This window comes from Macrosteles quadrilineatus, unplaced genomic scaffold (assembly GCF_028750875.1).
Source record: "Macrosteles quadrilineatus isolate MER2022 unplaced genomic scaffold, UCM_ALF_1.0 Scaffold_5__1_contigs__length_97177068, whole genome shotgun sequence".
Taxonomy (NCBI): Eukaryota; Metazoa; Arthropoda; class Insecta; order Hemiptera; family Cicadellidae; genus Macrosteles; species Macrosteles quadrilineatus.
In genome coordinates, this window is record NW_026542598.1 from 62,437,471 (window position 1) to 62,450,272 (window position 12,802).

General features: G+C 34.2%; 1 protein-coding gene across 10 annotated transcripts in view; it reads right to left on the reverse strand.

Moving 5' to 3' along the window:
• LOC128995177 (polypyrimidine tract-binding protein 2-like) overlaps positions 1–12,802 on the reverse strand; it is a 533,132-nt gene that overhangs the window by 204,217 nt on the left and 316,113 nt on the right. Inside the window, exon 1 of one of the 10 annotated variants that reach the window (XM_054420109.1) lies at positions 6,706–7,757. The exons of the other annotated variants lie outside the window; for them this stretch is intronic. Coding sequence (XP_054276084.1) covers positions 6,706–6,708 — 3 coding nt within the window. The 5' untranslated portion in view covers positions 6,709–7,757. Of the gene's footprint in view, positions 1–6,705; positions 7,758–12,802 lie in introns of those variants that run through there. 10 annotated transcript variants of the gene reach the window in all.

Here is a 12,802-nt window from a genome sequence, read left to right on the forward strand (position 1 = left end):
CTTAAATATACAAATTAAGTATATTTAAGGGGACATTTAGGGTAATGAATAATATTCCAATTAAAATTATAATCTCACCCTCTCTAGGAAACAATTTAGAAATATATAAACAAATAAGAGCTAGTTGAGACGTATAAGAGACACTTATGGTGGAAATTTGATTTATTTTAATTGTGACTCGTAAAACAATAAACACGGACCAACTTGTGTACGATAATACCGATTTCAGGTTAAATAATTTCATTGGACATTATGAACGTACCTACAACAATTTATTATTATAAGTCATGCTTCTACATACGTTCTAATTTGGTGCCTGCAAAACTAGCCAAGTAGGTATATTATACAAAGCGACAAACGGATGCATACTGCACTACACTTTAGTAGGCCACACTTTCGTAGCCATTATTAACAAATAAAACAGAAGCTCACTAACGCACGACATAACATATTTACGGTGATGGCCAGCTCAGTGCCATAAATACAGCTGAGCAGTCCGCACTAAATACTCTGCAGTTTTATTTGTCCATTGTAATATTCAGTTTACACTGAACGCTGTCGCTGTGGCTAGCGACGTTTTTATTTAATATTTTAAAATTACATCGCTCAAAGGGTAGAGTTGAGGGGAACAACAAACGATTCGACCCGTGCCGCTCCCCTCAAACCCGATCTGGTCCATAGGGATTGGGTTTGAAAACCCCTAACTGAAAATAAAGGGTCAAGCTGATGCAACGAGCAGCATTCACTGTTAAAGGGTTCGAATCGTTTGATTGAGTGTTTTACGTATATTAGGCCTATCGTGATAATGTAGAATGGTAGATTGATTTTTAGTTTGACATTTTATGATTTAAATGAGTCGGCTGCATTTTTATAATTAAATGTTTTCTAAGCTATTCCAATTTATTACACCACAGCTATTTTGTAGTTGATCAGTAAACTATTTCAGGACAATTTAATAGAAAATTATCTTCAACAAAATTAGTTTTTTGTTGAATTAGGTGTCAACATATTTCGACTGACATAATTCACCTAGTCCACGAGAAAAATACTTTATCTTACGACTGTATCCTGTTCACTCATCATATTAAAGATTTAAAATGAATCTAAAAAAAAAACTACACACTGCAGATTACGTTTAAATTGCGTGCCAAAACGTATCACCATAAACATTTTAATGTATATAGAACCACGAGACGCGGACTGGAAACTTATTTCTGAACCTCTTCTTTGAAGACGACCTATTTGCAAGCGCTTGTTTATGGCAGACGAGAAAACACAGAGCTGAAATACAGGGATTTAGTCTTATTGTGTTGGTAAAACGTTAAATAGTATGTGTATAAAAATAACTGTATCATAAAAAGATAACTATTTCATCCAAGGATTTAATATAATTATAGTAATAAACCGGTAAACAGGTGTGGATAAAATTTAAACACAAAAATTAAATTAAATTAAAACATTTGCATTTGTTCTATGCAAAGACAAACTAAAGGGATAAGTGTCGGCTTTATTTTTTATAATTCTTTTATTTTATATAGGAATTTTGGACGGTTACAATAACATGTATTACTTACAGATTTAAAGTGCAGTCACAAACTTACATTGCAATTGATTTGAAAAATCTTTTTGGTTTGATTCCATTCGATCTACACAAAATACAAATGATGAATGCGTAGTAATTGTTTCATTGAGTGAACAACGGTAATACAATTATAACTATTACGAACCATTTAGTTATAAAGTTTGATTGATTTCTAAAAATGAACACGAAGCCGTTGCAATAAATTATACATTTTCTGTTGCAGTATTTGGGGCAGCACATGAGTGTAATGCGTAATATGGTCAGCGGGTACGCTCCGACGAGCGTATACGAACGTAAAACCAACGTATTAACTTTTATGAAGCATTAAATTCCGCCGTGAAATAAAACTGTTGCCGGTGAGATAGATATTGAGATGACGTATTAAAATATGGCCGCTATGAGTCGTGTCCGTCTCCACTCTCCACCCGAGCTTGTCGTTTATGGACTGATTCATTATTAGTATATAAACATGGACTTTGCGTTGTATATAAAGAGGTATTGATTATTTTATGTTACTGTAAAATTGCTTAGAGTAGTTAAAAACCTTCGCACATGTGACTATTTTTAGAACATGTACAAACAGTTACTTTACCAATGATTCCTGTTATGATAACTTCACACGTACTTTTCTGTCGATGATCGTACAATGTCTATTGAAACCAGCGACCACAGAATTGAAATTTTGATTCTGTGGTCGCTGATTGAAACGTACTACTTAGCATACACTGACACATAAATTATATTAATTATTATATTCACAGGAATAGAAGAAAGCCTTTGTTGTATCCATCTATGTAAATTATAAAGGTAAATAAAAGTGATTGTACTACTGTATTTACAAAACAAAAATAATCAGGACGACTAGGTTTTATGAAATAAATCGACAATCGGAAATAAATGTGTGTTCATTTTCTTGTAGGTTTATAAATAATACTAGGGGTATTCAAAATGAGTCATTTCGAACAATTGCAAAAGATAACATGTAGCACTACCAATAACATAATTGACTTACATTGAGTAATGAATCGGTATTTGTACGTTTCTGTCTGATATTAGTCCTATTTCCCCGGTAAAAATTCAAGCTTAAGCTTTGAACAGCAAATCTCTTAATTTATCTTCGTGACCAATTAAAATTACACACATACTGAAAAAATGTACAGTATTCACAATGTAAGTTTATGATTCCAAACAATTAAACGTATAATACTAATACTATGTATTATTTAATTGTATTCAACATTTAATTCCATAGTAAAAAGCACAGCACAAAATGAGTCAAGCTGTCAACAAACCACGCATGAAACGCGATTGATAATCAATTAATCGCAACGTCGGGGCTTTATAAAAATTGACGGCAACTGGAAAAGTCCATAAAAACGTCCCTTGCCACTCTACGTGCTCCATTAATAATGCAGAGTTTGCAGCGGGCGGGATCGGCTTGTTTTAACGCCAATCAAAATATTTGTACAATACAGAGGGAGGTAATGAATTGAATAAGTCTCTCTCACTGCTAACTTGACTTAAGGGTCCGCTCTGAAACGTCTGGAGGACTGGTCGAATTCAAGCAAAAGGTGTTACTCTCGGGTTTGGATATTGTGGGTGACAAACCTTATGTACTATTTACTCTTGGGTATCTACATGTGGACGCATTTATTTTCCCTAAAAGACAGCTAAAGTAGGTTTTATTTGTAGTTGTCAATGTTTTTCATTGATTTCATATTATCCACGGGTTTAGAAGTTGACTCATTATATCTGTGTACGAATTAATAATTTTATAATCTGTATTCCTGGATAAAACATGTAAAACGTATTATAATTAACTTTTGTTTAATTGTTGTAGAGACGGTCTTGTCTCCGAAATCCCTTCCACTGACAGTTTGTCAGAGACGGACAAGTTCATTTTGAATACGCGTCAACGTTTCCATATTAAAACTAATTTTGAAGTAAATAAAATACTCTGATTCGGATTAAATACATTTTTTGCTTCCTTCGATTGATTATTTAACAACTATTAATTGTGATAACACAAAAGGTGTAATCTGGGGGTGTAATACGTAAGAAATGAACGTTTTATAGAGACATAAAACAGTTCCCGAGAAGATATACTGTAATAATATAACCGGATATGAAAAAAGTAAAGAAAATACACTTTTAAATAAAATACCTCGTCAAAAATTAAGTCAACGGTATTAGCAATCATAAAAAAAATGTATTCGGGTTCCTCCGAAATAAATCGACATGATCTCAGTACACCAAAATAGTGACGTATGTACATGCCTTAACCCAATCCTATCAATTTTTAACATCAGCTCACATAATTGTGTTTTCCCCTCTATATAGAACACTACTACAACACACCTCCTCTGTCTATCTCTAGCGCCTTTTTCGGACGTACAGAGACGTTCAGCGACTCGCCGCTCCGGCCACTACTCGCCATTATTTTAACATAATAGGCAAAGCCAAGGTTAACCAGTTACCTCTCCTCTCTCTCTCTCTCTCATTCTCTCTCTGTCGCACTTTCCATCTCTTTTTACACAACTTGCAGTACACTCTGTGCTAGCAACGTATCGTCCAATGCTGGGTCCGGTACCCGGTGTTCGGTGTTCGGCCCGAATACATTATCTGACTCGCAGGGGAGTATGTGGGTCAATTTTGATGAACTGTGAGGATATTATGTTGAAAAGTAGGTGATTTTGACGAAATAAATAGTATTTTGATATTAAAAAGATTTTTTGTGTTCTGATAATTGGATTATGATAGATAACTACTGTTTATATCCGTCATGTTTTTTTTAATTCTCCTAGCTTTGTTTTGAGTATATTTTGGTTCAATGTGGAACATTTGCGGTAAAACGTGTAATGTTTGAACAAAAGGTTTTTACTAAGAATGTTGTAACTAAGATGTGGATAGTCACAAATTACTCGTTGAGAAAGTTCGTTTGATTTTGAGTTTGCTTCATACGGGTTTCGTCGAGAGGATTTAAAAACATTTTCCAAGGGTATTTTGGATACAGATTTTTTAATTATTATACTACATCATAATTTACTCGAGTTTCCTCTAATATATTTACGTTCGTTCTTGATCTTCAATAAAATTATATACCCCCTTAAAAATCCCCTCGTAACAACCAATGACAATCCATAATTTTGCGAAATATGGTTATTTTTCTCATCCCCCAGTGAAAACTCTACCGGTTCATCTCAGTCGTTCAACAATTTGAAACAAAAATATGCAAAATAAAGCTAAAACCTCTACCCCATTCATTTCCCTTTGAAGTCTTTATGGTTCAAGCTTACCGTACAAATTTAGAGGAGTTGATTTGGTTGATCATGTTTAAATAATATTACAACGTATAGTTTTATTATTTGCAGAGATCGCCTAATGACCATCAACACTAAAATTTATTTTGACGGTCAATGAAACCCACACCTTAACCAAATAGCCACAAATAAATCATAACTTAACGAAAATTATCACCCCTTTTGTGTAAATCTCTCCAATTCTACCTTACTAACTCGTCATAGATTCACATATCGAAACAATAATAGGCAGAATAAAGTTAGAATAATTTTCTTTATCATTCATTGTGTTATTACGTCATCACATTAAAAGAGTCGAAACTTCAAAATTATCAAAATTTTACTGGAATCCTGTACTTATCAACCAATAAACACAAAAATTTGAAAAATACCATTATATTAAAAAAAATCACAGGTTTGACATCACTCGCAATGGTCTCACATCGAAACAAAATACGCCAAATAGAGTTAGGAACATTTTCTCCACCATTTCGCTTTGAAGTCTTTATGGTTCAAGCTTACCGTACAAATTTAGAGGAGTTGATTTGGTTGATATGTTTAAATAATATTACAACGTATAGTTTTATTATTTGCAGAGATCGCCTAATGACCATCAACACTAAAATTTATTTTGACGGTCAATGAAACCCACACCTTAACCAAATAGCCACAAATAAATCATAACTTAACGAAAATTATCACCCCTTTTGTGTAAATCTCTCCAATTCTACCTTACTAACTCGTCATAGATTCACATATCGAAACAATAATAGGCAGAATAAAGTTAGAATAATTTTCTTTATCATTCATTGTGTTATTACGTCATCACATTACAAGAGTCGAAACTTCAAAATTATCAAAATTTTATTAGAATCCTGTACTTATCAACCAATAAACACACAAATTTGAAAAATACCATTATATTAAAAAAATCACAGGTTTGACATCACTCGCAATGGTCTCACATCGAAACAAAATACGCAAAATAGAGTTAGGAACATTTTCTCCACCATTTCGCTTTGAAGTCTTTACAATACCGTGTCGAAACTTCTCATACAAATTGAGTGGGGTTGAGGGTGATGTATTCGCGTGAAACATAAACACTAAAAGGCTCAACGTCGAGGATGCCGCGCAAAGGGCGGTCTAAGTTAAATATTCATTAAGAACCCCTTACTTATCCTCATCTGCATGCTCTGAGGTTTCGCAGGACACTCTCAGATCTGCTAGGATTTGGGGCTTCAGACACACCTTGTGTACAAAGTGTGGACATGATGACGTTTTACATCGTGTTTTGGTGGGTAAAATGAAGAGTATTGTTTTAAACCATTCTTGAGGTAGCTCTCCGCATAGCTTACTCTTCGTATAATTATAGCCTTTCTGGAACCCTTTAAATTTAAACGAAATGCTGCTGTCATGGTTATGACTGGATCAAACATTTTTATTGTGTAAATTGAATACCTGCCAAATAAACATGGTACAATACAATACCATGGTACAATAATATAATATTTATTATGCAGTTTTTACACAATCAACATTTTAATTGAACTTTTTTGTGAGGTGACTAAGACACGACGTATGACAGAATCAGCCCTCGGCCGCTGACTTTGCCTATGCCATTCGCTTTTCTGCAATAGCACATAGATTATAATGTGATTTACTTTTTATCGTAGTGTGGTTGTTTGGGTTATTCGTGTGTTTATAATAACATTCATCTTCAAGACCATGACTCCTTGCATTTCTGAAGCATAGATTTAAGGACATATCTCGGTGGTGGCCTCTAAGTAGCTTTGTGAGACACATAGCGGACCTTGAGTGACTCACCATATCAGTGGTGTCCTGCGACGTGTCCTGAGGTCCTACCACGACCAGCTGCAGGTCCTGGCAACGCTTGTCCTGGCTCTCGTTGTCCTGGGGGTACAGATATCCCGACGTCCTGTTCAGCAGACCATTCTGGAAGATGAGGACGCCGTTGTGTGTCTGGGGAGGAGGAGGGTCTCTGTTGACGATGGATATGCTGGTGAGGCCGGGGTGGACGTAGGGTGCGGGATGGTAGAGGGGCGAAGACCTGACCAGCTGCAGACTACACGCGCAACACTGGGAGCAACAGCAGTAGGAACAGTTGGGGTTGGCTACGTTGGCGGCCGCGGGAGTCGTCAAGAAGTTGGAAGGGCTGGGGGGTAAGTTGTAATAGGATGAGGGGGAGGGGAAAGAGAAAGAGTGGTAGAACGTGATGATGAAGATTGAAACCTCACGGCGACTTTGTCACAGGTACTGGAGATACTCACTCTAAGTATAAATCACTCTATAGTAGGCCTTATAGAAGAATACGAGAGCGGAGTGTAGTAGAAAAGTGCAGAGTAGAAATATGTATAAAAGTCGAAGGCGAGAAGATACGAGTCTTATAGTTGAACGATTGTCGAAGACGATTGTATAGATCGAGAATAGAGTTAGAAAATAGAGATTCGAGTACAGCTAAGAAGAGGCATCGACTGATTGTCAGAATAAGGATACAGACTAAGAGTTAATCGATACCTAAGCGTTAGAGTTTTCAACTTGTGAAAGAATGGTACATTAGATTAGACTTACGAAGACTTAACGTAATATTGCACTATGTGTTTCACGATCACAGATATACACTGAATCTTTCTGATTCCGAGTCACTAACTATCACAATCGCACATCACCCTGTAGAAGTATCAAAAGTAGAAAAGAAGAAGACACGAAGGCGGAACACTTCAGAGTAGAGAGGAAGTCATAGTAGAGGAGAGGAGGAATCGAAAGGGGTGATTGTCCCCGATCCGAACAGACGACCTTCAGCACCCTTCGAGGGGTCGGAACACTAGAAACCGTCCGACGTCCGACTGTCCTGGATACCGTCCGGAACTGGAGTGACTGTGTGCGGCGGTCCCAGGTGGTTATATAAACTGGGACCGCGCTGAGCCACCATTGGCTGAGCGCACGCACGCGCATCACCGCGTATCGCCCAGGTACAGAGGAGGGGGCGGGGGTACCTGTATACACATACACTCACACACATACACAAACACACCCCTCCCCGGCTTATTTATTGATCATTATTGTTCCCATTTTATATCCGTTTTATAATTTCGATTCGCACACTCGCACTAGGTTAATTGTACGAATTTGTACGAAGAAAATCAATATAAATACTGTAGTTAAGTGGTAGGCCTAAATAATAGTTGAAAGGGGTAAGGGGTTCCCTTTGAAGATTGTTAGACGTAAACGCAAGCGTACATAAACAAATTTCAAAATGAAAAACTTTCAGGGGCATTTAATAAACTGAGGGTAATTTCAATATCGTAAACTGCAGATGCTAGGGAACTTATCTATTAGTTACTTCTGTGATACATTCCTCCTTCTTCAATTTTTTAATTTTGTGAGTCGTAATAATGTCCATAAGATGGTGTAAAGTTTACTACATCCAAAATTAGTTTAAAATGATTAATTTTATATTATGCACCATAGTGAAATCTAAAGAGATTAAATCAAGTTTAGGTGTGGAACTTACGAGATCACACAAATCGGACTAAATAACACATTAAATTACAAAATATCAATGGCTATTGAGATCGGGCAAAGGTAATCGGTTAACACTATTTACTATAAACAATCCATGCATAAAAAAAAGGTGTTACAACATTAAAATTTCTTCCTGACGATGTATCAAGGAATTTCAAACATATTTACCACAATGATTTTTTTTGCCATTTTTGTTAAGGCAGCAATTAGTTGTGTATAGAAAATCAACATTAACTTGATTGTTCGTGCAAATTTAACTTCAACAACATTAAAATGATCCTAATAATGTAGACCATAAAAAACTCTGATATTGTACTAACATGGATACGTAATTTTCTAGAAATAGGTTTACGCTATAACGGTTATCAAATTTACACAGATAAAGCATATAATTAGTTGTAAAAAATGAAATCCATAATGTCAACTTATAGTGTCAATGAAATATTACAATAAGAATAAGAATACGAGGGTGTAGTGATACAATTGATACACAAACACAGAATACTTTCACACAGCTTGCTTGTATACACGATATAGTATAACAACGCATTATTTTGGTCAATAAATTATTATTATTTAACAATAAGGTTGATAAAATCATTTTATAACTTATAATTAAATACGGATTATATCTGGCCGTAGGCCTACTTTTGGTTGATAGGCCAAGGGCGCAAAACGAAAAATATAATTCGCCATAATTACCTGCAGCCTGGATACAGACACATGTTAACAAGTATTTCTTAAAAGTTAAACGAAGCATTTACATTGTTATAAATTACTCATAGAATCATTTCATAGTAATAGTTACTACATATAATGATATAAGCCATGACTCGTCTATTAATAATAGGTTTGAATTTTCTTGATAAATATAACTAACCCTTGGAAATTAAACAGTAGTATTTCAAGAATTGTTAATTTAAAATATTGATCATGTATTAATTCAGCAGGTTTATTTTAAAAATCTATTGACCAGTGTGAAATCCAAAAAGAACAGTGTATTATTGTAGTTTCAAGTATGGTTTACAAGTTTACCACATCAAGTGAGAAATCCTTGTTAAATGAGAAGTTAGCAATCAATATTTATATATTCAGTATATATATATATATACAGTATATATATATATATATATATATATTCAGTATGTAGATGTTTTATCAATATATCAAAATATACAATGACCCAAACGTAAAATAATAACAACAAACAAAAACCCTCAGTATTAAATTATTTAGTATCAAATCGGTATTCAAATCTCCACCACGGCCAGCTGAGAATCAACCACAAGTCATGTTGATGTAGTCAGCTTTTCATCCCTTTTTCACCCCCCCCCCCCCAGGACGGACCGTCTCCCCATCTTACGAAGCTCGCTGGTCTTTTGTTTACACTTCATTATACCCCTCCTAAGCCAGATTTCATTACTTCTATACATTTTGTGGATACCCACTCCCAGCCGGACTTGATGCATTAATATTCTCTCTCATTTCATCACTTCCGTCTCTTCTAGAGAGGTTCTGAGAGAAATACGATGTTTGACGAAACAGACTTTGCATTAACCTACATTTTACCTGGTTTCATTATCATTGCGGTTATACAAAGATTTTATGTTTGTTCACGTTTTATTGCTAGTTCATTTTGTAGGTGGTATAGATTTAAAACAATGTCAGAGGTAATTTGTATGCTTTTAGTTGGATAAATGTACATTGGTATAGTTATGTTTGGATTGATTATAAAAATAAGTATAAAATATCCATGCGTTTGCTTATATTAAAAAATGAATGGCATCGTAGACTAGAGGTTAACTATTCATCCTCATGATGAATATTAAATAGTGTAGAATTAAATTAAAACTTTAGTTCGGCCGCTAATATTGAGTGTACTGACACAAAATGTTCTTTATATTTATTATATTATCAATTATCTTAGTCATTTGACTTATATTGAATTGATTATTGATGATTGATTATTGGTTTTTGCACCTATTGTATAATATGCATGTATATATTATTATTGTTCAATAAATAAATTGATTAATTGATTGATTGATTAAAATTCTTATTTAAGAATAGGCAGTTTTTCAGAACAACATGTCAGTTTATTTACCAATATTGTTTCTTCATATATTAACAATTTATAAAAAATACATGTGATACCTGATCTTTACAAAACGTTGCACAGCAGAAAAGATTAGTCGATGACGTAAATATATGAAAATTGTCATGGACAGTATTTTTTTACACTAACTTTTTGTATCATCCCTATCTTGAAGGGAAGTTGACGGTGAAATGTAAAATTTTAAATGTAACCCTGATGGTACGACAATCTAAAGAAAAAAAATGTAACAGGAGCACACTACTACACCTTGACAACTTGGTCTGACGCATGGTCCACGCGCATGGGTTTTGGTGTTTTGTATTCGCAATGTAGTATGATCAAAACCACACGAGTTTGGTGCTTCGTTTCATCATGGTATAATAATTGTAAAAGTTCACCATAAGTAACCAAATTGAAGCATGTACAATTTGATCAATTATCAAATCAATGACAAATTATCAAACTAACCACCGAAGAAGAATGTGTTAAGTTAAATGTTTACACTATAAAAATACGTTTTGTTACAAGAGTATTACAATCTGTAATCGAGAAAATCAATTATTAAAAAAAGTCTTTCGCTTATAAACGCGCTAAATTATGCAGCATGCAATTTGAAATAATTTATCCATACAAATTAAAGGACGTGTTTAAGTGAAATCGCCAGCTATATACATCATTGGTTAAAACTATGCCGTTCCATCGAAACGGTGAACAATATTTGTTTGTTGATAATGAAATCATATTCTTTAGCAATTTTATTTGTTATCAAACGCAAGTATTATTTCAAAAGCAACACATCGAATAATAGATTTTAATTTATATCCAGTACAGCAACCATGTACAGTACGATGATAAGGTTGCGGCAGTAGATAGTTGAAATATCCGTCGTAGGGCGGCGTTGATGGTCTGTGACAGACTGCAGAGATACATTACGTCAATACACAGCGAACTATGATGATACTTCTTTATTCCTTATTTTCCCTTCTTGATCGAATATTAAATAACAATTAATTTTCATTGAGGAAGAAAATAAATGATGACACCTATTTCAAAGTGGCAACATTAATTTTAAATGGAAACAAAGAAAGCATATAACAATAGAAAATAAATATTACACAGATGGGTGAAGGTACGCAGATTGTATGTGAGGTAACGTAAAGTCATAAGTATTTTTACTCCCAAAGGGATTGGCAAAAATACATACAACCTTCAAAATTTACTCGAAGGGTTTATTCACTTTTGGTAACAAAATTTAAAATAACGTTAGGTTGTACAATATAAATGGTGATAAGAAATACAAATTATTATTTACGCCATACTACACTGTTTTAACGAACTTCCCACGCAAGTATTTAGTCCAGAAAACAGCTGTTTGCCGCCAGCTTAATCCAATGGGGTTTCATTGCGTACTACTGTTATGCAATGAGTTTTACCGGACACCAATCAGCTGATTATACTGTATTTGGGTGGCAATGAGTGGTTTGGTTGTAGACAAAAACATAACCTCGCTTAGAGGTTATGACTAGTGATATTTAGTCCTTTAGTTGGTAGTAATATACTGTATAAGGATTTGTAGAGATTTAGTAGTTATGGCGTAAACTATCGTACGTAACTCGTCCAAAATGTGTTTACCGGACTCGTATGGTAATCCCGTACTCGACTTCGTCTTGCACGGGAACGACCACACTCGTCCGGTAAACACTTATTTTCAGGACTAGTAACGTAATATACTATATCACAAGGAGAATGTACTATACGATTTAAGGAAGCCTTAAAATAAAGTTTTTGGCAGCTATACGGAGCACTTTTATTGTTTAACATTTTAATTCCGCCCTTGATAATTCTCCGAACTATTAAGTGAGTTTGCCTAATACAAAATACTACAATACGTCAACCTATATGAGCCATGACAGGTTTTAATTATTACCTGCAATATTTATACTTTTAACAAATATTTTTTCAATCGTGCCACTAAACTAGTTTCATGTCTATGTTTTATCACAGATTAAATTGGTAATTTGTTTATTTAATGTAACCATAGCTAATCAGTTTTATTATTAAACCAAAATTAATTATATTTACATTTACAAAACGAATCGACAGTAGTTGCTCAACTGTAGTTTTAATATTATTTCATTATTAAAAAGTTACTAAATAACAACATTGGATTTTTTGAATCTATAGTAAATACAACCTACTATTAGATTTATCATTAAGATTAGGTTGTTTATCTTTAATCGTTATATTTTTCATTGATTAATTATTTTCATGATGTACTTTGTT